Raw genomic sequence first — 25,284 nt, forward strand, 5'->3', positions numbered from 1 at the left:
TTTTATTTATATAAACAGAGACAGGAGCAGTTTCTAGCTCCCCTCCAGAAATACTCTGCAATAAGTTTAAAGGATAAACTTGTAAAAACTATAAAAAAAAAAAATAACAACCTAACAACAACAACAATAAGGAAAAACTTTTAATGTGAAAGATGAACGTAAAAAATAATGAGAAACTTTGTTTCTTTTAAGACTGTAGCCCCAATTGGTGGCCTTTGATTTTGTACATTTCCAAAGGATAGATTTAACCTCGTAAAGGGCATGTTCCACTCTGACTCTGACGATAAGCACACCTGGGTATTAACTGGATCCAGACTACCTCCTGCCCACTCTAGCTCTGGTCTCTTTTTGAGTTCCACATGTGATTTTTTGGATGCAATTTCTGTTTGCCTTGTGATTTGCCTTCTTGGTTTTGGTAACCCACCATGCTTGGTGATACCGACTTGATTTGTCTTTGGGCCACTTTCTCTACTCAAACAACCCTGAGGGAGAGTTAATAAAACATATACCATCTTACTTCCCAACTTTCCTTTTGATTTCAGTGACCTGGATTATAATACAACTAGAGCAAAGAACCACTCTGTGCCCCAACTTTGTCATTATTGCTTGATCGTACTCATATCTTGCTGAAATCAGATAAGTGTGGTTTGACACTATTGATCTTTTTATGATTTTACTGTTCACAAGACTAAAAGTAGACTAAATTATAGAAACCACAAGTAGAAATGCAATTATGGCATAACACAAATATATGAGCAATTTCTACAGATCACACTCATAAAAATAGCTATGAAATCATAATGTGCTAAAGTGAGAATCTATTTTTCTCTTAAGCATGCCTCCATTATTTCAAATACTGAATGTTTTTTCCATTTAGGGTTTTTTTTTTAGTTTTTTAAATATAATTCTTCAGATTTGTGACTAATCAACTTGTGCTTTAAACGTCAAACGTATTAGTCACATTTTAAATGCATTTGAGAATACTTTGATAGAGCTTACGCATATCCATTTCTTCTGTGCTGGAAAAGCTAGTATCTGACAGGCCGCTGGAACAAATGTAGGGACCAGAAACAGATCTGTGCATATATGATCACCTGATTTATGACAAAACCGTGACTAGAATACTTTGGGGGAAATGGTAATGTTTTCTAAACTGGCGCTAGATCAATTAGATTCCCACCTGGGAAAATATAAATCTTGACTCCTGCGTCACACGACACACAGAATCACTTGCAGCATACGGACTGTAGAGAAAACGTAAAAGTCAAAAAATAAAACTCCCAGACGACATCATGGTAGAATAGCGTAGTAATCTTGGCATAGGCATCAATTACTTAAACAACACAACTCATAATCAGAATGTATACTAAAAATTCTTACAAATCTGTAAAAGAAAAAGGAGGGAAACCTATTTCATTAGACAAAAGTCCTGAACTGACACTTCATGAAAGAGGGTATCCAAGTATGCAGTTAGTACATGCATGGGATCATTGGGAAAATGAAAATAATTTCACCACCACCAAAATGAGTACAAAAAATTAAAATAAATGAGAAGACAAATTACCAAGGGTTGTAGGAAGATACGGAACAACGTGAAATTTCATACACTGTGTGTAGGAACGCGAATTAGTATGATCTTTATTAGACTCTGCCAGCATCTGCTAAAGTAACTTATGTAATTACTTTATGACCCAGCAATTCTGCTTGTAGACTCAACAAGTCTACCTATAACTATACAAAGAAAGGTATAATGTTTGTGTGTGTGTGCGTGTGTGTGTGTATTTCTAAGAGCATTAACTGTAATAGCCCAAATTGGAAACAACCCAGATTTTCACCAACGATAAAATTAAGAAATGAATTTCTATATAGTCATACAATGAAATATGTATTTATATATATATAATATATATATTATATATATTATATATAATAAAATATATATAAAATATAATTTTATATGGCAATAAAAAACAGTGAATGTGATACCAAGTTGATAAAAATCACATATGCAATGTCTAGTGAAAGAATCCATACACAAGAATACATATTGTATGATCCATTTATATAAAGTTCCTAATTAAGCAAAATTAATCGATGGTAATAAGGACAACAGTGATCTTTCAGGAGTTGATCACTGGACAAGATCATAAAGGAGGCTTCTGGTGTTCTGGTCCTAGTTATAGCTCTATCCATTGGTGATGACCAAGATGGTCAACTTTGCGAAAATTCATTACCTTGTCCACTTAAGACCAGTGCATTTTGGGAGCACCTGGGTGGCTCATTCGGTTGAGTGTCCGACTTTAGCTCAGGTCATGATCTCATGTTTCGTGAGTCAGAGCCCCACATAGGGCTTCCTGCTGTCAACCTGTCAGTGCAGAGACTGCTTTGGGTCCTCTGTCCCCCCTCTCTGCCCCCACCCCCACACTTGTGCTCTCTCAAAAATAATAAACTCGCGAATTAAAACATTTTTTAAATATGCCGAATAATTTTATAAATGGCAACCTACAGTCAAAATACTACATATTATCTTCTTATGACTCTAAGACTTACCTAGAGCTCAAGAAGTAGTTCATAGATCTCACCATAAGAATTCTGTTCTCAGGCTTTGAGAAGGGGAAGAATTATAAAAAATGCTTTGTGGTTTTATACAGACTGACAGGTATGAATAGAGACAGGTATTTATACAGATGGGTATGAATCCCCGCTCCCCCACTTTCTAGTTGGGTAACCATGGGCAAGTTAAATGCAGCTGATACCTGCTCAGTGGGTTACAACCCAGGAGATGGGACTCCAGATTCTCACTCTTAGCCACTCTGCTCGATAGCCTTTAGGAATACGTATCAGGATGGGCTGTGGTAACAAGTAACCTCAAAATCTCAGTGGGATATAACACAAGGTTTATGTCTCCCTCACGCTATGTGTCCATTGTGGGTCAGTCGTGATCTTTGCCCCCTGTGGTTGCTCAGAAACCCAGGCTGACAGAGATCCTATCTTCCCTCATATTTCCATGATCATCAAAGCAGGGAAAAGAAAATGTGAGGAATTATACACTAGCTCTCAAAATTTTGCCCAAAAGTGTTTCAGGCTACTTCGGCTTATAATTACAGCCGAAGCAAATCACGGACACATACGGTCTCTTCAGGTGGTAGGGAAAGATAATCATACCAGGAGGTAGAAAACCAGAAATATTTGGTAAACAGCAGTGAAAACTACCATAAATAGTAAGTAAAGATATAATTTTCCTCAAATATAAAAATGATCGTGAAAGTCCCAATTAAAATGTAAAATAATATGTAACTATAAAACCCTTATTTAATCTAACATTTTTCTCTCTAATGAGTATATATGTGCTGGGTTTCACTTTGGGGCAAACATTAATCATATCAGCACATTTTGTATTTATCTCAAGTTTCATCAATTCTAGGTTTTATTACTTAGGTAATCAATATTTATTTCATATGAAATTAATAGGCTCAAGTGTTTAGCGTTTCTTAAAATTTCACAACTGGGTATTTATAGATATGATAATCCTTCTAGTTTCTATTTTACTTTATTTAAAAAAAATTTTTTTAAACATTTATTCACTTTTTGAGAGACAGAGATGGAGTGCGAGCAGGGCAGGGGCAGAGAGAGAGGGAGACCCAGAATCCGAAGCAGGTTCCAGTTTCTGAGCTGTCAGCACAGAGCCCGACGCAGGCTTGAACTCACAAACCATGAGATCGTGACCTGAACCTAAGTCAGATGCTTCACCGACTGAGCCACCCAGGCACCCCTCTACTGTACTTTAAATTTAGAAATTTTACCACCTGGCAACCATAGCTAAGGACAGAATAAGTATGCCAAAAGGATTTCTACAATTAAGTGACATATGTGTGAGTCATGGTCTTTCAGTAGATTTATTTTTAATCATTAAATTATTTTTATTAAAAATGATCCAGTAAGTTCAAAGTTCAGTATCTAATTTAGAGTTACATAGCACTGAAACAGAGTGAATCATTTATCGGGAGCCAAAATTGGTAGGCTTTACACATACCAATTGTACATGTGAGGTGGAAGTCTTTTGAAGTGGTAAACTTTATACAATAAAATGAAAGCAATGGACAAAGCCAATATAATAAAATCTTTAGTTTAGAGACAGTAAATGCTGGGTTTAATAGACACGTATTGGGAGTGTGTGCTATCTCTTTGCACCTGCCAGCATAGTCACAGATGGGGCTTACTTATGTACTGAAAGATGAAGGACAACAGGTTGTAAAAATGAGAGTCTGTGGCTCCCAGGCAAAGCCATGCTTCTTTTGCATGCCTTGTCCATCTTTACATGCCAAGGGCACAGCACAGGGCAGAGCACAACGGATCATCAATCGGGTTATTTTTTATAGTGCTTAAGGATGTTGCAAAGCTAAAAGGGACAGCCACGCTTTAGCTCTCTCTCTCTTTTATAAATGAACTGTTTTTTAATGTTTATTTTTGAGAGGGGGGGGAGAGAGAGAGAGAGGGAGAACATGAATGAGTGAAGGAGGGGCAGAGAGAGGGGGAAACACAGAATCTGAAGCAGGCTCCAGGCTCTGAGCTGTCAGCACAGAGCCCCATGTTGCGGGGCTCGAACTCATGAGCTGTGGGATCATGACCTGAGCAGAGGTTGGATGCTTAACTGACCCAGCCAGCCAGGCACCCTTAGCCCTCTCAATAAAGAATGGGAGCAGTCATTTGGGAGCAGTCTGTGTGAAAAATGTGTGGAGATATGAGTTGACAATAGTTTACTTCAACTAATAGTAATGTAAGTTTTTTTCAAAGATTTGCCAACAACTTACTAAGTCTGCATTACTAGAAATGGAACCAATTCTAAATGTGTTATCTGTAGCATTGTATTCCCACGCAATTGGCAAAAACTTTAAGGTCTAATAACATCAAGGGTTGGTAAGATAGTGGAGTAATGAGAATTCTGGAAACACTGGTGGCAGTAAACGTATTTCCCACTGTCCACCACACCAGCCAGGCTACGATCTGGGGATGAACTTTTGTCCTTCCTGGTAGACAGGAGAGGAGCAACACCTTTGAGAAGCGACACCTTTATGCCCTGCTTTTAGGCAAATGGGGGGGAGGGCAGGGAGCTTTTCTCTTTTGCTTCTCAATTGCCTTTGGCTCAAAATCGTTCTTATGCCAAAGTGGCATATTTTGGTATATTCTTCTACCCTTTCAGTACCTTCCTTCCAAAAGGACAGTATTTAAATACTTGAATGGATTTCTTTAATTTTCTTTTTTGTGTTAATGACTTGAAATTCCTTTTCAAAATAAAAATGGACATGTGTGCCTCATTACTTAAAAATGAATAAAAGCTCAGCTTGAAAAGAGGAAGGGAGGAAAGGAGAAAGTGAACGCCCAAATCCTGTCTTCCATGAGATTTTGTGGTGAAAATCACCAAGCTAGAGAAAAGCATCAGGACTGAGATCAGTAAGAGACCGTTTAACAAAATGGAGATACTCAGCCTGGGCCACAGAGAGAACTTGATGACTGATGTCTAATATTTATAGAAAGGGGTTTTGGGTGGGAGAGAACGATGTATTCTGTGTTGCTACTAAGGACAAAACTAGAACCAAGGAAAGGGAGTACTAAGGAGAAAGGCAGCTATTAGAGGAAAGTGACTTTTAGGCCCCTTCCCTTCTCTATGGGTCCAAGTGATGTTTATGTTGAGGGTCAAAACCACAATAGGGACCCACCATGATAATGCTGGCCACTGGTACAAAACAGAAGCTAATACCAGCATCAAACACCCCTCGATGTGCCTGCTTGCCTTCTTCTTCAGGCAGTTGCCCTTAAACGTTACTTCTCGCTGAGTCAGCTGCTTTTTCTTTTCCACAGATCTCTCATTTAAAGTAAGCAAGACTATCCCACAAAAGAGTGAAATCATATATTTGTCTTTCTCTGACCGACTTATTTTGCTTAGCATGATACACTCTAGTTCCATCCACGTTGTTGCAAATGGCAAGATTTCATTCTTTCATTCTTTTTGACTGCTGAATAGTATTTCATTGCTTATATATACCACATCTTCTTCATCCATTCATTAGTCAATGGACATTTGGGCTCTTTCTATAATTTGGCTATTGTTGATAGCACTTCTATAAACATTAAGGAAAAATAAGATAAAAACGGAGAGAGGCAAACCATAAGAGACTCTTAAATGCAGTAAACAAACTGAGGGTTGCTGGAGGGAGGTGAGTGGGAAGGATGGGCTAAATGAGTGATGGGCATTAAGGACGGCACTTGTTGGGATGAGCACTGGGTGTTATATGTAAGTGATGAATCACTGGGTTCTACTCTGGAAACCAATACTACACTGTATGTTAACTAACTTGAAATTAAATAAATAAATTTTAAAAAATAAAGTAAGCAAGAGGAACAAATACTGACGAATGTGCAAGGCTCGAATGGTATGAAAATCTCCTCCGCTAACATGGGCAATCAATTACATTCTTAGGATTATTAGTCCCTCAAACTTCTTTATTAATTAGCTCTCAGTTCATCTTCCCACACCTTCTAGCTCAGTTTGCTGTGACATCATACTGTGTTCAGAGTGCCTCACAAGCAATGAAAAAAGACAGGGTTCCTTTAGAATATGAGTCGGCAGCTGGTTTAGTTAAATATCCTTCCACCCACGCTGTACTACATTGATTAATTTTTAAAGAAATGGCTAAATGAAGATATTAATTATTTGTATGTGGTAGTTAGGCTTGCATGCACACCATTATGTTTTAATTTACTTTTTAACAAGTAAGCCAATATGATTTTTAAATTATTTCCCATCTGGCATGTGTACTAGTAAAGAAAAGAAATCTAATTTGTGCCATATCAAGTTCATCTCCCCCTTTTTTTTACTTTCTAATTACACAGTTCTCGAAGAAATCCAACTGGAAAAAATGGATTCAACCTTCCTGCCTTTTTAGCCACATACATAGCCCTTTAGTGTAAAAGCTAAATGAAATACTTATTTTTGGAGGCCTTAACAATATGAAAACAGAATATGTACACAGCCATCTCTCCATTATTTGTCTTTATTGTAATCATGCTATGTAGAACTGAAATACAACAAGGCCAAAGTGGTTATCCTGAAAGGAATTAAGTGCCATCTGAATCATCAGAGAATTCATTTATATTTTACCTCATTTTGGTGGTGTATATTACGACCAATTTTTGGGAAATTCTATAAGCCACATACAATATGGATGATCATTCTCTATCGCCCTGCTTATTTACTCATTACACCTGATACTGGCACCATGTATTACAAGGGATTATTTATGCATGCACAAACACATGAGACTTTAAGGTTTTGAGGTGGGGAATTATGAATTAATTTGTTATGGTTTTTAGAATACTTTTCCTGGTTCAAGCTGTGTATGTGTGTGTGTGTGTGTGTATTTATAGACAGTTGCACGTATTAATAATAAATGGAATTAATGAGACAATCACATGTAAAAAATTGGATATTACTGAGTATGCTTTCATGTATTTTTCAACATAAAGTCAAAAACACATTACACTTATGTTTTCAAGATGTGTCAGAATAGAAAGTCTACTGTTGTCTTTCAGGTAGGTTGTGGATTGTCTGGAGGAGACCTCATTCTTACTGTAACATTTGAATGAGTCACTGATTTAATTGCCAAAGAGACAAAACCATTAAGGGAAGTGAGACAAGCTGCAGCCAGTGTTGGCCAACCTCCACTTTGCCTCCGTGACTCTCTAACGAGGGACACCGGATCTGGAAGGAGCGCTCTTGTCCTCCTCATCAGAATCGTATTCATTCTGTGCTTCCCTGACTCTTAGAGTACCGGTCTAGCCATCTCTACCCTTCCATTTAAGGGAATATTTACGAACGTTGGATTCTCCTGGTCCTCGAACACCAATACCATATTCGTATCAGTAGAGAGAAAACAGTATTCTCCATTGTCCCTAGACAGATCAAGAGACAGCTAATTTCCTTATTTTCAATTCTGTGACTCTTATTTAACATTCTTTTACCTGGGTGGTGCTGATATGGAGTTTGATCTAAGGGCATTTCCACTGATCAGAAATGCATTTCTCTGGGGCTCCTGGGTGGCTCAGTCAGTTAAGCATCTGACTTCAGCTCAGGTCATGATCTCACAATTCATGAGTTCAAGCCCCACATTGGGCTCTTTGCTGACAGCTTAGAGCCTGGAGCCTGCTTCAGATTCTGTGTCTCCCTCTCTCTCTGACCCTCCCCTGCTTGTACTCTGTCTTTCTCTCTCAAAAAATTAAAAATTTAAAAAAAGAAAAAAATCACTCCCCTGCACCAACCTATTGTTATTCCCTCCAAAATATATTTGGAAGTGTGGTAAGTTTTTAAGATAATGGAAAGACAATGGAATCAACTGTCAATAGATGTCCCATTTCTCTGTTGCTTACTATCTTCATGGCTTTAAATAAGTTTCTTAAATCTCCTGAGTCTTTGGTAAAAATAGTACACCTGAAAGAGTTGGTTTTGTCACATGAACTAATGAATGCCTGGAAATATTTTGTAAATTATAACACACCAGAATTATGCCTATTTTTATGCATATGACAAAAGTAGGTTTCTTAGAAATCAACTATCCAAAAATAATACTGATCATTGAATAAACCTAGAGCCTTTGCACGATAGGACCATAGTCCTAGAAATCTTAGAATATAATATATATTTAGGTTTTTTTCTCTCTGAAAATAAACCTAAAGAATTCATGTATTTCAAAAATAGATTTGTAAAAAATAGATTCTAAAAAAATCCCTTTTATATTCTTTTACTATTATTAGTATTTAAATATAAAAGTCTTATAATTACTTCTTTTTAAAACCTAAAATTAGCATATCTTCTTTTCACCCAATTAACTCAAATGAGTAACAAATTATTTTTTTAAAAGCTTTTTTAAAAGCTAAACTGATATGCTGTAATGACTCATCCACAAAAATATCTTTTCTGTTCAGAAGTCTGCACCTCTTTTATTTTTGAGTCAAACACATAATTTACTACACAGTTTCAAAAGTGTCTGCTGTGTCAACCAACCAAAGACCAATCATTTCATTCATTCAGCCATTCATGGAGTGCCCCAGGAATGTGGAGGGTGGCATCCTGGATGGTGGCAGTGAGTTTTCTGTGAAATTTGTGGTAGAACTGGTGATCAGTTGGTAAATATGCAAGGAATTTGTCCCTCCAGTCTTATAATGAACATGCAGACTTATCTCAGCCTGAGTTATGGAAACCACAGATCACTCAAGGGCTTGGTAAACAACTCTGGGTTTCTTACTCATGAGATGAAAACCCAAATGCCTAACCTGAGCTTTCTTTTAGAAACCATGAAGTTGAAATCTCTGCTTGATTTCAACAGCCGGTGGCCTGACCTGTTAAACTGATTTGCTAATAAAGAAATACATGAGCCCAGAAAGTTAAGAGAAAGAATGAGAAGTTCACATGCTACCTTAACGGCCTGATGGTATTCCGCTGTGCTCCTGCTCCTGCTCCTTCTAGGTGGCCATGCTTCAATGATGCATTGATACTTTGCCATGGTAGCACTTTTACTCTGCAATAGAAATCACCTTGGCATTGTTTTCATCCTTTTTGAATGGTTTAGCCACTGCTCCTTACTTTCATATTCTCAGTATTAGCAATAAAAGTTTTTCAGTATTTTTATTTTTCGACAAACATATGACTTTTAATAATGCCATTTTAAAAAGTTAGATCATTCACAAAAGACTGGAAAAATTATTGTTTTCTTTTGAAGTCACCTAGAACTTGCTTCCAGACCTGAGATGTGACTGGCCTCTGTTAAGGGACCAAAAGCCAAAGCACTGAATTGGAAATTAGGAGACTCGGATTGGGGTCGTGTTCTTTCACTAACTAGCTAAAGAAGTTTAATCCTATGCTTCAGTTACACCATGTGTGTGACTCTGGACAAGTTGTTTGCTTTCCTTTGGCCTCAGTTTCCTCATCTGTAAAAAAGGATATTGAAGGGGCCTACCTCTTAGTATTGTTGTAAGGAGTCCATGAGATTATGATTTTAAAGGACCCCAAACAGTACTGGGCCCATACTAAGGTATTATCTATAAAAATGTAGTAGTAATCTGTCTTGTCGTAATTCCTATATTATCTCTCCTCGCAAGGCTATAATGAGAACCTAATGCAGAATAAATGTTGTATTTGTTTTTGTATGGCCTCACTTTAAATTACTACCAACTTGGCAGCTTGAAACAACAGCTATTGATTATCTCAGTTTCTTTAGGTGGGAAATCTAGGTCTGGCCTAGCTGAATTCTCTGCTCCACCTCACAAGACTGAACTCAAGATGTCAGCTAAACTGTGTTTGTTTCTGGAGCGTAGGTCCTCTTGCAAACTCATGTGGCTGTTGGAAGAATTTGCTTCCTTAGGGTTATAGGACACAAGTCCCCATTTGTTGCTAGATGTCAGCAAGGGGCCACTCTCAGCAGTTGGAGACTGGCCGCCATTCCCTGCCACATGGCCCTTCCACAATGTGGCAGTTGCTTTCTTCCAGTCCCTTACCACCAGCTGAAGAAAACTGGCTTGTGCAAGGCTTACCTGATCAGGTCAGGCCACTGAGGTTAATCTCCCTTTAGCCATATACTGCAACAGCATCATGGCATGATACCTGATCATGCTCACAGGTTCTACCTTCACTTAAGGGGAGGAGACCATATGAGAGCGAGGGTCATCTTTGAACTCTGCCTACCACAAATGTGAACATGAAATGAAAAGTAAAAATGACATACAAGGTGCGCATTATTGTATGTTTTATCGTTGTCATCATCATGATCATGATATCAAGTTTTTATCATCATATAACACTATTCTACTTCTTTTCAAGGGTTTAAATTAGCTATAAAGAGTATTCCAATTCACCCAATAACCATGTAGCTCAGAGCTTTACATTTGCTTCATAACTCTCCCAATTCCTGTTCTCTTTGACCTGCATATTTACTTCCCACATTCCCTCCTTTAATCTTTGAGTCAGTGGCTCATGGCACCTCCCAAGAACAAAGTTTCACAGAGAGATATGTTTACATTGGATTCACCAGTCCATAAAATGCTCAACCATTATCACCCTTACATGTATAGAGCAATCCTGAAATTCCCAATGGCCTGGCTGTAGTCAACTGAAAAACAAAGGGAAAGATAATGTTTTCCAGTGCTTTAATGATATGTAACCCAGAGACTAATACAACAGACACAGAGATGTTTAGTCATAGAAGCAGAAGTGAGCCTAAGATGATCCTTGTGGCTATGGCTGTCATTTGACCAGTGCCCTTGAGGGCCTCATGGATTGTAAAAAGTTCAATAAATAATAAAATATAATATAAATTTAAAGTAAATATAAATATCAAATAGAATATAAAATAAAAATATAATAAAAGAATGATGTAGGGAAAAGTTGAAAATGATTACATCATCCATTAAAATGGAATGAGAAAATTTAACCTAGAAATCCAAACAAAGTAACTTCCAGTGTTTTGTTAATATAAGTGCCTTTAGGGCAGAGATGAATTCTGTGTCCACAGAGAGATTAAACTTTGTTCACAAAATAAAATAGAATTGTATTTTTTTTTAATTTTTTTTTTTTTTAACGTTTATTTATCTTTGAGACAGAGAGAGACAGAGCATGAACAGGGGAGGGTCAGAGAGAGGGAGACACAGAATCTGAAGCAGGCTCCAGGCTCTGAGCTGTCAGCACAGAGCCCGACGCGGGGCTAGAACTCATGGACCGCAAGATCATGACCTGAGCTAAAGTCAGCCGCCTAACCAACTGAGCCACCCAGGCGCCCCTGTATTTAAAAAAAGAACAGAGACTAAAACTTATCTGTGTGTAAAATCCTCTTTGACACCATTGACATTATGATCACGGATACATTACTTTTCCTCATTGAGACTTGGTTTTTGCCTCTTTAGCATGGAGATAATATCATCTACTTAAGAACATGTTCTGAGGAGTAAGTGAAATAACCTCTGCTACGTTCTCAGAACAATGCCTGGTACTAGTGAGCATTTAGTAATGATGACTATTGTTATTTTTATTCATGTTACTTTTGGTAAATGTGGTCCGATGTCTGGAGTGTATTCAGCGCTCAGAAAATATTATTTTCTTTACCCTTCAATACCTGTTTATTGAATTGAACTGGACTTGTCGAGAGGAGTATTTCAGATATTATCAGTCAGAAATACATTGAGAGGTTATCGTTTGTCTAATTTTATGTAATTTTATACAATTTTTTCCTCCCCCCCCCCCCGCTGCATGCTTGTTTTCTTTCATCCTTCCTTCTTTCCTCGTCTTTCCTTCTTCTTCTCTCTGTTCCTTCCTTCTTTTTCTCTTATCTTTTTTTCTCAAGCAGATATTATTTTAAATTTCCGAACAACCTATGTCAGCAAGTCTGGCCAAGTTATCTTTGAAGCAAGATCAATTTGCATCCACTATGTCACAACCTGGTTCATCATTGACTTAATTGCTGCCCTGCCTTTTGATCTCCTGTATGCTTTCAACGTCACAGTGGTGAGTAAAGAGCTCCCTTCCACATGACTTTGAAGGTTATTTTTAATCTTGTGTTTATTTTCCACACGTTCAGGTTTTAAGTGTTTGTAGCAGTTTGTATGTCCAGGACTTTGTGGCCTCCACTTTGTGGACACCAAAGTGACCAATGGTACGCAGGCCAAATTCTCCACTTGAGGAAGTTACTTCCTTTTGGAATTTACATGACCTGTTTTAGTTATTTAAATATCTAGAACCAAGATATACCCAAAGCATTTATCATCAATACTCGCTCACAGAAGAAATCCTTTGGTAAGGAAACCAAAAGTAATGAGCGTTACTTTGTATTACTTTGGCAGGTATTTTGCCTCAGAAGTTTAGTGGAGAGTTTGAGATTTCTTCTGGTTTTATGACCTTTACTCTCTACCTCTTGAGTTATTCATTAGCAAAACAAAAGACCAATCAAGATACCGAGTAGTACTGAAGTTAAAAGAATTCAACCACTTCAAGTCCTTGTAAAAATGTTGGATGGGGAAGAAATGACACAATGATACAATGGCCACTTGAACTCGAGATCTCTTTTGGATTTTTACTGACGTTTGTAACATCTCTTTTCTTCCCTTTATCCTCCTGTCTCATCACAGGAAAGAAAGTGTGTCCACTCATTGTAGTAGCTATTTTTACTATTTAACGATTGATGTTCGTAAAAGCATTAAGTGCTCCCTTATAAATAGAGAGACTTTTAGGGAGGTATAATAGCATTTTGGGGCCAGTAATGCAATTTGCTGCTAGAGTAACCAATTTTAGCAGGCAAAAATTTACTAAACATTAGTTCAAATGAAGCCTATTTCTTACTCAGTTGACAAGACCTTGAGATTCTCTATCAGGAATTTAAAAGCTTAGTTTTCAGTATTAAAATGATCAGTGTTTCAAATACAGTCATTATTGACTTTGGGATGAAGACTGAACTGTAATCCTGACTATTTAGTAAAATTTGTGCATTTGGTAATTGTCTATACAATAGCATTTTTCTTTTCTTTTCCTTTCCATTTTTTTCTTAAGATGGAAAGTTGAGGGTATCAACATCTTTAAGAGGTTTATAAGTCAACTGAAAGGAAACCTCTGGGGAAAAATTTAGTATATAATATCAATCAGTGCTACAGAGAATTGTTATCCAGGCTTTTAAAAGTGCTTTTTAAAATTGAATTTGACTAGATAAGTGTACTATAATGAACATGTAATGACTTAAAACAAGGTATTTGCAAGACTGCAACCAAAAAAATTTCAAAAGAAGTATATAATTCACAAAATACTAAGAAAAATTTTCCACATTCTCCTGGAGAATTGTTAAATGAATAATGTTTGATAGATCCCTCTCTAAATTAACTTGCTGCTTTGTGACTAAATACTAATAATTTTTTTTATGTTCCATTTCTCTTTGGGCACTGAACAAATAGGATAATTTAAAATATATATTATATAATTGTATTGTAAAATATACAAAATTTTAAAATACATGTTTATCTGTCATTCACATGCTCATTGTCTAAAATTAACACAAAGGATTTTTTTAAAAGTCTAATTCTCATATTTTGATGAATTTTAAGTACTTGTACACTTTCACTACATTCCTGCTCCCTTTCTTCATCCTGTCTCATGAAACCTGGCATGAATACCTAATAAATGCAAGTTATAGATAAACATCTATGTTAGAAAGAAAGACAAAAGAGGAAGAAAGAATGGAATCTGTCTCTTATCAATGATAATTTTTCTGTGTCTCACAGGAGTGAGCGTATGATCATTAACCAGTTGGCATATAAATTTGCTCTGCCCCAAATAAGTTAGTCAAGATGAAATATTCTATTTGTTCAAAGTATTATATTTACTTCCCAGGACAACATAAGTTATGAGGAAAAGTTTATAAGCTGTGCTATTGTTATACTGCACAAACTTGTAAAAAGAAAGGTAGAAATAAATAAGCAAACACAGATGTTGGTTTTCCAGATCTAAAATACATCCAGTTAGCACATCTCTGTAGATGGTATTCAAAAACTCATTACAACCATCAGAAATGTATTGGATGCTTTAGCTTTGACTCTGCCCATAATTGCTGATGGTAAATGTTTTATATATACTTCACACATTTCTTTAATAAAATTTAGTGTGTGGCAAAGTAGAAATCCAGTCTTAATTTTTTTTTTTAACGTTTATTTATTTTTGAAACAGAGAGAGAGCATGAACGGGGGAGGGGCAGAGAGAGAGGGAGACACAGAATCGGAAGCAGGCTCCAGGCTCTGAGCCATCAGCCCAGAGCCCGACACGGGGCTCGAACTCACGGACCGCGAGACCGTGACCTGAGCTGAAGTCGGACGCTTAACCGACTGAGCCACCCAGGCGCCCCAGAAATCCCAGTCTTAATCACTTACCGTCTGAGTGACTTCCTTGGGGGAAATTAACATCAAAATAGGCAAAATAAGCAAAATAAGCATAAAAACCCCTACAAGGTTCTCAGCAGCCCGAAAAGCATTTCTATACTATACCTTGCTAAGTGTCAAACACCCAGAAAGACCTCAATACATGTTAATCAACTTGTCTTCCTCCTTTTGGGACTTTTTGAGGTTTCATTTCAAGTACCAAATTGTCATGCATCTATCAAACTCTTCTCCTATAAAATAAACTCCACCCCCAGTAATTCTTCTAAGCCAGGAAGCAGATATTGCAAAGTCCTGGCAGGAAATCATCTGGTTTACAATCAGCTGGAGAAATGACAGATGAGGACTGGGCTGTGAAAGGGAAGAAGATAAGATTTGACACAGAAGAATGAGAAAAAGAAATCAAAGCACAGGTAGCTGGCAAGTTCCTCAGCTGACCTTATGATTTTATTATATTTCAGCATAGAATAATTCGTGAGATTACAATTGAAAAGGTTTTTATTGAATTTCTACTATATTGAGTTTAGAGTGTTTTCCATCTTAATTTATTAACCATCCTCTCATTTAACACGTATTTACGGAGCACTTACTATGTGTCAAGCACTGTTCTAGGTACAATTTTCTTCGACAGAAGGGGAGATAGATCATGGAGGAAGGAGCTAGATGTCAACTGACTCCAGATAATTATAAAGGCAAACTTCCAGAAGAAGCTGACCGTGTTTATGATTGAGTCCTTAGAGCAAATACTGTTCTTAGGTATAGTCATACAAACCACTTTCTTCCCTTGTATTTATAGTTCCTTCCTCCCGCCTCCAAATTAGAAAAGGTCAAGTACTTTGTTAAACTCTATTTACGGATGAGGTCATACTTTATTTGCCGTTTCTATTTTAGAATGCTCCTTGAGGCTATTCGAGGGTGTGAAAGAGTATGCATTAGGGCACCACATCTGTTGTTAATAGTGACAATGATGGGGGGTGGGAGGGAGGGGAGGGTGGGAGATGGGTATTGAGGAGGGCACCTTTTGGGATGAGCACTGGGTGTTGTATGGAAACCAATTTGACAATAAATTTCATATATTAAAAAAAAAATAGTGACAATGACCACTCTTGTGGACACCAATGGGACACATGTTTCAGCTCGGCGCTGAAGTCAGGAAAATAAGTCCTTGGCCACACATGTATTGTTTTAGTGTGTCCAAAGACAAGACGTAGGAGAGTTTTCAAAAATGGTGTTGCATTTGATTTTGGTTCCCGCAGCCTGTGTGTTTGACAGAGAGCTCAGAAAGTATATGCTTCAGGAGTGAGTTTTTTCTATCAGTCGATGATATTACAAAGAACAAAGTGCAGCACATGAGACAGGAGGTATTACCGGCATTTGTGAGTAAATCTTACTCAAGTTTGGTACATCTAATCACTATTTTTTTTAAAGTTACCTTTATTACCACTTCACAGGGTTCAGTGTGTCTAAATTATTGTTATGATGTCACTCCTGCATGGAGGAAGGGACATGGAATTGAAAGAAAATGTGTGCAAGAAGTGGAGACACCTTATGTTCAGTCCTGAGACCGTAATGTGTTTCAGTTGTGTATCAGAATATACAAAATCATATTCAGTCAAATAGGTTGAGAAAAAAAGATAAACCTGAAGGAAAATAAGTACCAATTCAAAGAAAGTAAACTGTCTCATCATCCTTTATCCTATCACCTCTTGATAGCATTATGTCGAGAAACGACATTGGCATGGTCATAAAAATGACCATCGCGTTGGAGTCATGATTATGCTTGACTTCAAGAACTTTCCAGAATGGCTGTAAGTTAAAGCAACCGCTATGATGCGGAGTGAACCCATGAGCCACGCGGTGCCGCTCGGTCTCCTCCCACAGGTGTCTCTCGTGCATCTCCTGAAGACCGTCCGGCTGCTGCGTCTCTTGCGTCTCCTGCAGAAGTTGGACCGCTATTCCCAGCACAGCACAATCGTCCTGACTCTGCTCATGTCCATGTTTGCACTCCTTGCACACTGGATGGCGTGTATCTGGTATGTCATTGGAAAAATGGAGAGGGAAGACAACAGCCTTCTGAAGTGGGAAGTTGGTAAGGGCTTACGTTTGTCACATTTTCCATTTTTAAGTGAAAAGGAAGCTTGTCTAGAATTTGGAGGAAGTGAAAGATGATTCCATAATTATGTCCTCTGACTGTCGATTTGTCTAATATTTTTTAGGGACTGGGAGGGGAAGGGTGTAGGGGGACAGGGTCTATGATACAAGTGATTTCTTTTGAGAAAGTTTTCTGGAAAATCCATATATATGTATATGTGTGTGTGTGTGTGTGTGTGTATGCATATATATATATAGAGAGAGAGAGAGAGAGACAGACAGACAGAGAAAGAGAGAGAGAGAGAGTAATGGGTTAAGCTTTCAAGGGGCTAAATGTTTAAAATGACCAGCAAGGCTGTAGAAGTGTAGGTAAGTAATGTGTGATCTTATCTGACATATCCGATGCAGGGCTAATACCATTGAATCCCTGGGCAACTGGCCTATGGCCAATCATTGCAGTGAGAGAGAGAGTGAGTGCATTATAAAAACACACTTTCCATATCTAGTATACTTTGAGAACGTGTAATGATAGAGGGGACTGGATGTTTACAAATATAATTTGTAGAATTTTGTGTCCCCATTATACGTGGGAATTTAAGGGAGACTTTTCCATGTGCTACATAATTCTGCATAAATGAATCTGAAATGTTCTGCACATGAACACATTTTTAAATTTATGCTAACCACAAGAACTGTACAGAAAATGAAACTTCTGAGGGCTATAACCCTCTATCCAAAAATATCTGCATTATTCTCACAGTCATTGCCTTTAGAGAATTGTCATGGTACCCCATGTAGAATTCTTTTTTTTCTTATTCTGACATTTCGTCAAAAGAATCTGTTTCTTGGTTGGCTAGAAAATTCTTCACTTCTTTTCTCCAAAAAATCAATCTTGAACTTTTGGAAGCACAGACCTTTGCACAGGGGTGAAGCCACAAGAGATTCCCGAGAGAGAAAAATGCTCTAACTTTTCACACCAGCACTTAATGGCAGGATGCATCTGGAACATCCCTGGGTTGGCTCTCATAATGCCGTCCTCTCGCTATATGGCAGTATACAAAGCCTTCAAAGTATATCTTTGGAGAACGAGTTGGAGACGCTAAGAAAACAGACTCTCCTTAAAATCTTCTAAAAATGCTCCTACATACACGTCTCAATTTTGACCCTGAACTACACCAAAGCAAGGACTGTGTTCTGATAATGTTCATCTCAGACTGGTTTTATTCTCCTTATCAAAGTACTTCTTCTGTGCCTTGCTATGGATCTCAATTCTCAGAAATGAAGTAAAGGGAGAACTAGAACTGCAGAGTGAAAGCAAGAATATCCTACATGAAGACAATATGAGATGAGATGAGAGAGAGAGGGAGAGAGGGAGAGGAGAAGACAGCATGGTGAGGAAAGAGAAGAGTTGATTAAAAGAAGAATCAAAGTCTGGATTGTACTTGGATTAAGACATTTTCTGTCCTTTAGTATTGTTTCCCTTTCTATTTTCTTGTCCTGAAGGCTCCCTCATCACACGCTCTGATATAGTCCTAATGGTATTCAGTGAATTGCCGCATTAGATCTCTGCCCTTTGTTTTGAATCCATATTAAAATTCTTGCTTGTGGTCAGCCACCTGATTCCTTTCTGGGCCTGACCTAATTTCCTTCGGGCCCCAGACCTATACACTCATTAATTTGTAAGGCTAGTCTAGTCTGAGAGGCTCCAGATGGGGAAATTCAGCTTATCCACGCTCTCAAATTTAGTTAGATGAGGAAAGCTTTTTTGTGTCCTTTCCAGCACACCAGTTCTGCTACAGAAGTACAAACTAGCTGTTGTTTTTCTCATCACAAACACACAGAAGTAATGATTTTTCAAGAAAAAGAAGCCAACCATCTGAACGACTTCAGTATTGCCCCCTACCACTTGTACTCTTCAACTTGGTGCTGTGGTTCAGTGTAATGAATGGGAGCTTGTGAGCTGGAAGTCAACCCACAAAGAGAGCATAATACGTGACACAGTGATGAGAAGAACGTTGGGCTGGGGCCACAGAACTCTCCTGTTATCATGGCTCTACCACTAACCAATTGCGAGATTTATAGTAATTTCATTCACCTCGGTGGGCCTCAGTTTCCTCACCTAGAGCATGAGAAACCTCACCATGTAACTCGAAAGTCTATTTCAGTTTCCATGTTTATGACTTTAATGGAAGAACAAACCCAGTATTGTGTGCTTATTTTTGTCATAATTCAGTGTCCACATAAACCATCAGCAGCAACCATCCGATGTCAAAGAGTTTGAAGAAAAAGGATGTGTCAGGAAGCACATCTTGTGATCACAGCCTGTCAAAGAATTGGTATGTTTTACTCAGTTATAGTAAGGATTACTGAATCTGTATCTTTGGAAAATTAGATTTCCTGTCCAAACACCTCTTGGAAGACAATCTGAAAGGGAGTATGCTAACTCTGCCTGTCCATATTGGGTTTCTAGGCTTGGCTACTAGGACTTTCCCTTCCCTTAAAATTACTTACCTCGTTGTTCATTCAAAACATTCTCCAGCTGAGATTTGGACACAAATTAAATAATTATGACCTTCGCTACCTAATCTTTTAATGAAGCAGCTGAGAGTCTAGGCTCATTTAGTTTTTACTATGTAATTTGTACACTAATATTATGTTTTACCTTTTTTGGTCCAATTACCGTGAATCAAAAATTCTTCACACAAATAAAGTTTGATTAGAGACACGTTCTTTATGTTGTGACTAGCATTAGATGTATAGAACAGATTCGTCTTCCCAAGGGATAAAATAGAACTTCCTTTCTAGTCACTGTTAATTGCCTTGAAATGATTTTTTCCACTTTTTGTCCCTGGCAGGTCTACTACTTAGAGTTAGAGAGAGTTCTGGCATTTTGTATCAGATCAAAGCAAAGTTAATATTTTTAAAAGATTGTAATATCACTTATCTATGTCTATTTTTAGAAGGTGGAATTAATACTCATGGACTAATTATACCAGAGGCTGATTTTGAACTGATTTGCCTGCTGTTATTTTTACTTTTATGTGCTTCTTTACTGTATTTTAAGGGATTTGAGGTTTGGCTTATTGGTTCATGGCATTTTAGACGTCGTGAGAAATCCCGCTCTAGGCTATGCAGGCTCCATGCTGGAAGGGTATGGTCTGTTGTGTTCACTGTGGTGTCCCTGTGGTATATAGTTCCTGGAACATGGCAAATGTCGCAGGGAAAAATGTGGAATGAATCAACCTTCAAGGTCATTCATTTACTAAATGACAGTCATGGGACAAGAACCTAGATACCCTAACTCCTTTATGTAGAACTCCTTCTAATACTTTTGAATATTATGAAATTCTAGGAAATGGCTGTGTAGCAAATATTTTCAGGCAGTGAGATTGAGAGAAGAATGAATAGGGTGATCACTTAAAATTTGGTTGTGCATTCAAAAAATATTTTTTGAGTGCCCACTGCATGCTTGCTTGGTCCTGGGTAAGGCACTGGAGAAAACCAAAACAAATATTATACTTAATGTCATGGAACTTAAAGTCCAGTAGGAAAAAGAGACAAATAGTTCAACAGATATATGACAGTGTGATAGTTCTGTAACTGGAACATGCACAGAGGAGAAGCAGCTAGATCTAGCTAGAATATCAGCAAAGGCTTTTCCAAGATGAACTAGTTTGAAGGGATGAGTAGGTCTTGTCTCTGTAGATGCTGAGGTATGGGCATGGGTGGGAGCAGGAACGTGGTTATATGAAACAGTTCACTAAAAAGCAGCATAAAAGATGAATGGGGTAGTAAAATGATGAGGCTAAAGAGGCAGGTAGTCGGGGACCAGATCTTTAAAGACCATTCATGCTAAGCTTTAGAGTTTGGACTTCATCCTAAGGCTACAGAGAAGCATAAAATTCTCTGAAGCAGTGATCCAGAGAATAGGGGGAGATGTTTTGCTCTGCTGGCTTCATTTTCGATACCTATAAAAGGGCAATAATAGTAGTGCCTCCCTCATTAAGATTGCCAGTATTAAATTAGGAAATCTATGTGAAGCATTTTATACTGTGCCTGGCACCTAATAAATTCTCAATAAATAGTAGTTATTAGAGCCATCATTCTCATTTTATTATGACAGTTCCTTCTAATAAAGAAAGTACCATGAGCTGTGACTAGTGATACTTACGATTTTATATGGGGAGGGTATTAAGAAATGGCTTAAAAAGTATTGCCCTGGGGCGCCTGGGTGGCTCAGTCGGTTAAGCGTCCGACTTCGGCTCAGGTCATGATCTCACGGTCCGTGGGTTCGAGCCCCGCGTCGGGCTCTGTGCTGACAGCTCAGAGCCTGGAGCCTGTTTCAGATTCTGTGTCTCCTTCTCTCTGTGACCCTCCCCCGTTCATGCTCTGTCTCTCTCTGTCTCAAAAATAAATAAACGTTAAAAAAAAAAAAAAAAGTATTGCCCTTAAAGTTTAGCTGTAGTTTTGTAGTGCCGAACAACAAATTGTGTGCTTTTGCCTATCTTCAAAATAAAAAAGCCCACACCTTATATTTGAGTCAGTCTCAGAAAAATTAGTAATTTTCACATAGCCTCATAATTGCACACATACAGATTTCCCCCTCAAGGCTAATACAGGTGACAGGTTTAACATCTACCCTATAAGCTTGTTGGGATAAGGAACACTTTTATGGAACTTAGACACGGTGCTTCAAGGACAAGATTCAACAATACATTAAAGAGACCTATCACAACAGAGTCTAAGTTGCTTTTTAAATTAAAATTTTTGTTTTGGCTGCCAAGAAATATTTCAGAATGATCTCTTTGGTGGTAGTTGGGGGGGGGGGGTCTTTACTTATTTACCATAAAAAGACTTAAATAAATACCCAGCCAAAACTGTGTGAGAAGACCCGAGTATTTATGTACATCCCAATTAAGGTAGGGATATATGATTTTAAGTATCAGTTGTAAAGTTCAATTAATGACATTGAATTAGTCCTTAAAGAGCTCCATTAAGGATACGGAATAGAATATAATCAGTCTGATTTAAGTTAGAAGGATTTGGATTTGAATCTTGCTTCAGGGATATACTAGGCATGTGATTTTGGCCAAGATGATTTCAGTGACTTTTTATACAAGAAACTTTAGCGTCCTCATCTGTAAAATGGGTGTGGTAGTACTGGCCCTCAGTGGTTTTAAGTTCTAGAGTTACTGAAGTTGACATACATAACATAGTCTGGTTCTCAGTAGGTTCTTGCAGCTGATAACTACCACCACTTATAACCACCTCCTCCACTCTTACTGCTTACTTGGGGCTGTTCTCAGACTGCAGCCATTGCTCAAACTTACATCGATGAGCTATGCAGAGTTGATAGCAATACGATTCAAGTCTAACGAAGAGGCGATATTTCTGTCACAGTCGTGATTCTTAGCGGGAAGCAAAATCAGAAAAGGAATTCATTAGCAGGACATGCAGACTGAGAGTTAGAGAGAGAACAAGACTTGGAAAGAACATGATCCAAGGCAGCTCCACGTATCCCAGTGCAGGAAGCACAGCTGCTGCTGACATTTTGCAAAGATGGCCTAGACATGCTTTTGTCTTTGTAGATGCTATGAGAGAGCCCTAACCTTCTGTTTGCTTCTGATCCACAGTCCCTGAAGGGAGAATCCAATCCACAAGTTTAGGTCACATGCTCAAATGCTGAGTGCTGGGGGTAAGGAGGACCTCCCCACCTTACCCTGGTGTATCTCTGTATCTCTCCATTACTATGCGCGATGGAGTATACCCCCTCACAGAAGATTTTAGACCGCCAAAAAAAAAAAGAGAGAAAAAAAATGTCTTGTACAATAACATCTGTACCCTTACATCTAAAACCAAACAGTGCGATTTACAAAAACATTTATTAAAATACTTCAATGGGGGCACCTGGGTGGTTCAGTCGGTTAAGCGACCAACTTCAGCTCAGGTCATGATCTCGCAGTTCGTGTGTTTGAGCCCCGCGACGGGCTCTGTGCTGACAGCTCAGAGCCTGAAGCCTTCTTCAGATTCTGTGTCTCCCTCTCTCTGCCCCTCCCCCGGCTCACACTCTGTCTCTCTCTCCCTCAAAAAATAAATAAACGTTAAAAAAAATTTTTTTTTAATTAGAATAAAACGCTTCAATGAATCATCATACCCTTCTCAGACATGGTCATGTCAAATGGAATTAGCTGAAAAATGGAGATGTGGTAATTATCAATGCTTCTTGCTTACTACAGTACAGTCTGTGATGCTCACGTAAACATCACAGTGACAGCCTGCTTCCCGAGCTCTGCCTCCTCGGCTAGACTGCTTCTTGGTCAGTAGCTCCCATTTGTAGCTGAAATGCATCCTCATATTCTTTCTCAAAGCTATCTCTATTTCTAAAGCTATGACATGCTGAACTTGAAAATAGATGGTCTGCTACAAAGGTTAGAGATGAGAGTATACTGTAATAGAGAGAAGCTTTTTTATCTTTTAATCCTTTGGCTGGAGTACGTTTATCCACTGTGGATGCCTAAAAGTGTATCTGTACCAGAGACCAAAAAAAAAAAAAAAAGAAAGGAAAAAAATAAAAACCCCAAAATCTAGAATGGGAAGAAAAGGATTAAGTGAGCTAAGTGAGATATCATTTTCAAATTTTCATTGACAATTTTAATCCTAAATCTCCTGATCCTTGTTGGATAAAACATCATAAAAGCTGATTCATTTGAAAGGCTTTCTGGTTATTAACTGCTTAAAATTTACAAGCCAAGCCTCATGCAGTTGGGAAAAAAAAATGGTCTTATGATATCGGGAGCTGGTTATTTCAATAACTATACCAATTTTTCCTCAAGGACGTAGAATTGACAAACTCTACATTTTCAGGTTTTGTATAAAGGATTATAAAAACTTTTTTAGATAACCCTTATCTGTAGATTCTTGTTCTTGGGAATACATGAAATAGAGAAAGGGGAGAAAAAGCTTTACTAAAATGAATGTTTCCAGACATTAAAATGGACCCTGGTGAGGGAAACCCGGGCTGCTTGTTGTTGTTGTTGTTGTTTTCAAACACAGGATCTTTTTTTTTTTTTTAACGTTTATTTATTTTTGAGACAGTGAGAGACAGAGCATGAATGGGGGAGGGTCAGAGAGAGGGAGACACAGAATCTGAAGAAGGCTCCAGGCTCTGAGCTGTCAGCACAGAGCCTGACGCGGGGCTCAACCTCACGGACCGCGAGATCGTGACCTGAGCCGAAGTCGGCTGCTTAACCAACTGAGCCACCACCCAGGTGCCCCTAAACACAAGATCTTAAACTTTAATGCACACTTAAATCATCTGAGGATTGTATTAAACTACAGATTCTAGGGCTGCCTGGGTGGCTCAGTCTGTTAAGTGTCCGACTTTGGCTCAGGTCATGATCTCATAGTTCATGAACCTGCATCGGGCTGTCTGCTGTCAGCACAGAGCCTGCTTCAGATCCTCTGTCCCCCCTCTCTCTAGGCTCCTCTCCCACTCACGCTGTCTCTCAAAAATAAATAAACATTTTTAAAAAAGAAATAAAATACACATTCTAATTTAGTAAGTCTAAGGCAGAGCCTGAGACCTAGCGTGTTTCACAAGTTACCAGGTGTGAAGTCCAGGCTGCTGGTCTCCCCACCACACATCGAGTAGCAAGGTTTTAAAGTCTCAGGAATTTCTGTGACTTTAATACCCCTGGTTTATAAACAGTCCTAAACCAGTAACAAGTCAGTCCTTTCTATCCTTTTCCACATTCCTATCCTTTTTCAATCCTCATCACATCTGTGAATGTATTTAGACCTAGTTCATTCCTAATGGACCAGGGAGGTCCATTGAGAAGGAATTAACCTCAATGCTGAAGCAATACAACACAGTGCTTTAAATATCATTAGAAACAATTTATATTACTAGTAGTTATGAGAAACTAAAATTGAATGCCATCAGTTTTTAAAACGTTGCCAATGCTCTATTCTATTTTGATAAAGGTTTCTAGAAGACAGAAATGCTTTCATGTTTTCAGAGCAAGATTTCACTCTTCTGAAAAAAAAAAAAATTTAATTTACTTTCTTGCTGTAAAGAGCAAAAGGTTTATTCTTTTTTTTTTTTTTTGAGTATAGTTGACACACAATGTTACAGTAGTTTATTCCTAAAATTCAGATTTCCCTCGTATTTTCTAAGTCTAATGGTAAATCATGCTTATGAAAATTGAGGAAATAAAGAATGTCCAATTCTGAAGTCAA

The 25,284-nt window shown here is 38.1% G+C and overlaps 1 protein-coding gene across 1 annotated transcript in view; it reads left to right on the forward strand.

The window, feature by feature from the left end:
- The window catches only part of KCNH8 (potassium voltage-gated channel subfamily H member 8), a 360,653-nt gene that overhangs the window by 233,232 nt on the left and 102,137 nt on the right, over positions 1-25,284 (forward strand). The window contains exons 6-7 of the mRNA XM_049628875.1: positions 12,390-12,547; positions 16,837-17,044. Of these exons, the coding sequence (XP_049484832.1) occupies positions 12,390-12,547; positions 16,837-17,044 (366 nt within the window). The remainder of the gene's footprint in view (positions 1-12,389; positions 12,548-16,836; positions 17,045-25,284) is intronic.

The sequence above is a fragment of the Panthera uncia genome, chromosome C2 (genome assembly GCF_023721935.1).
Source record: "Panthera uncia isolate 11264 chromosome C2, Puncia_PCG_1.0, whole genome shotgun sequence".
Lineage (NCBI taxonomy): Eukaryota > Metazoa > Chordata > Mammalia > Carnivora > Felidae > Panthera > Panthera uncia.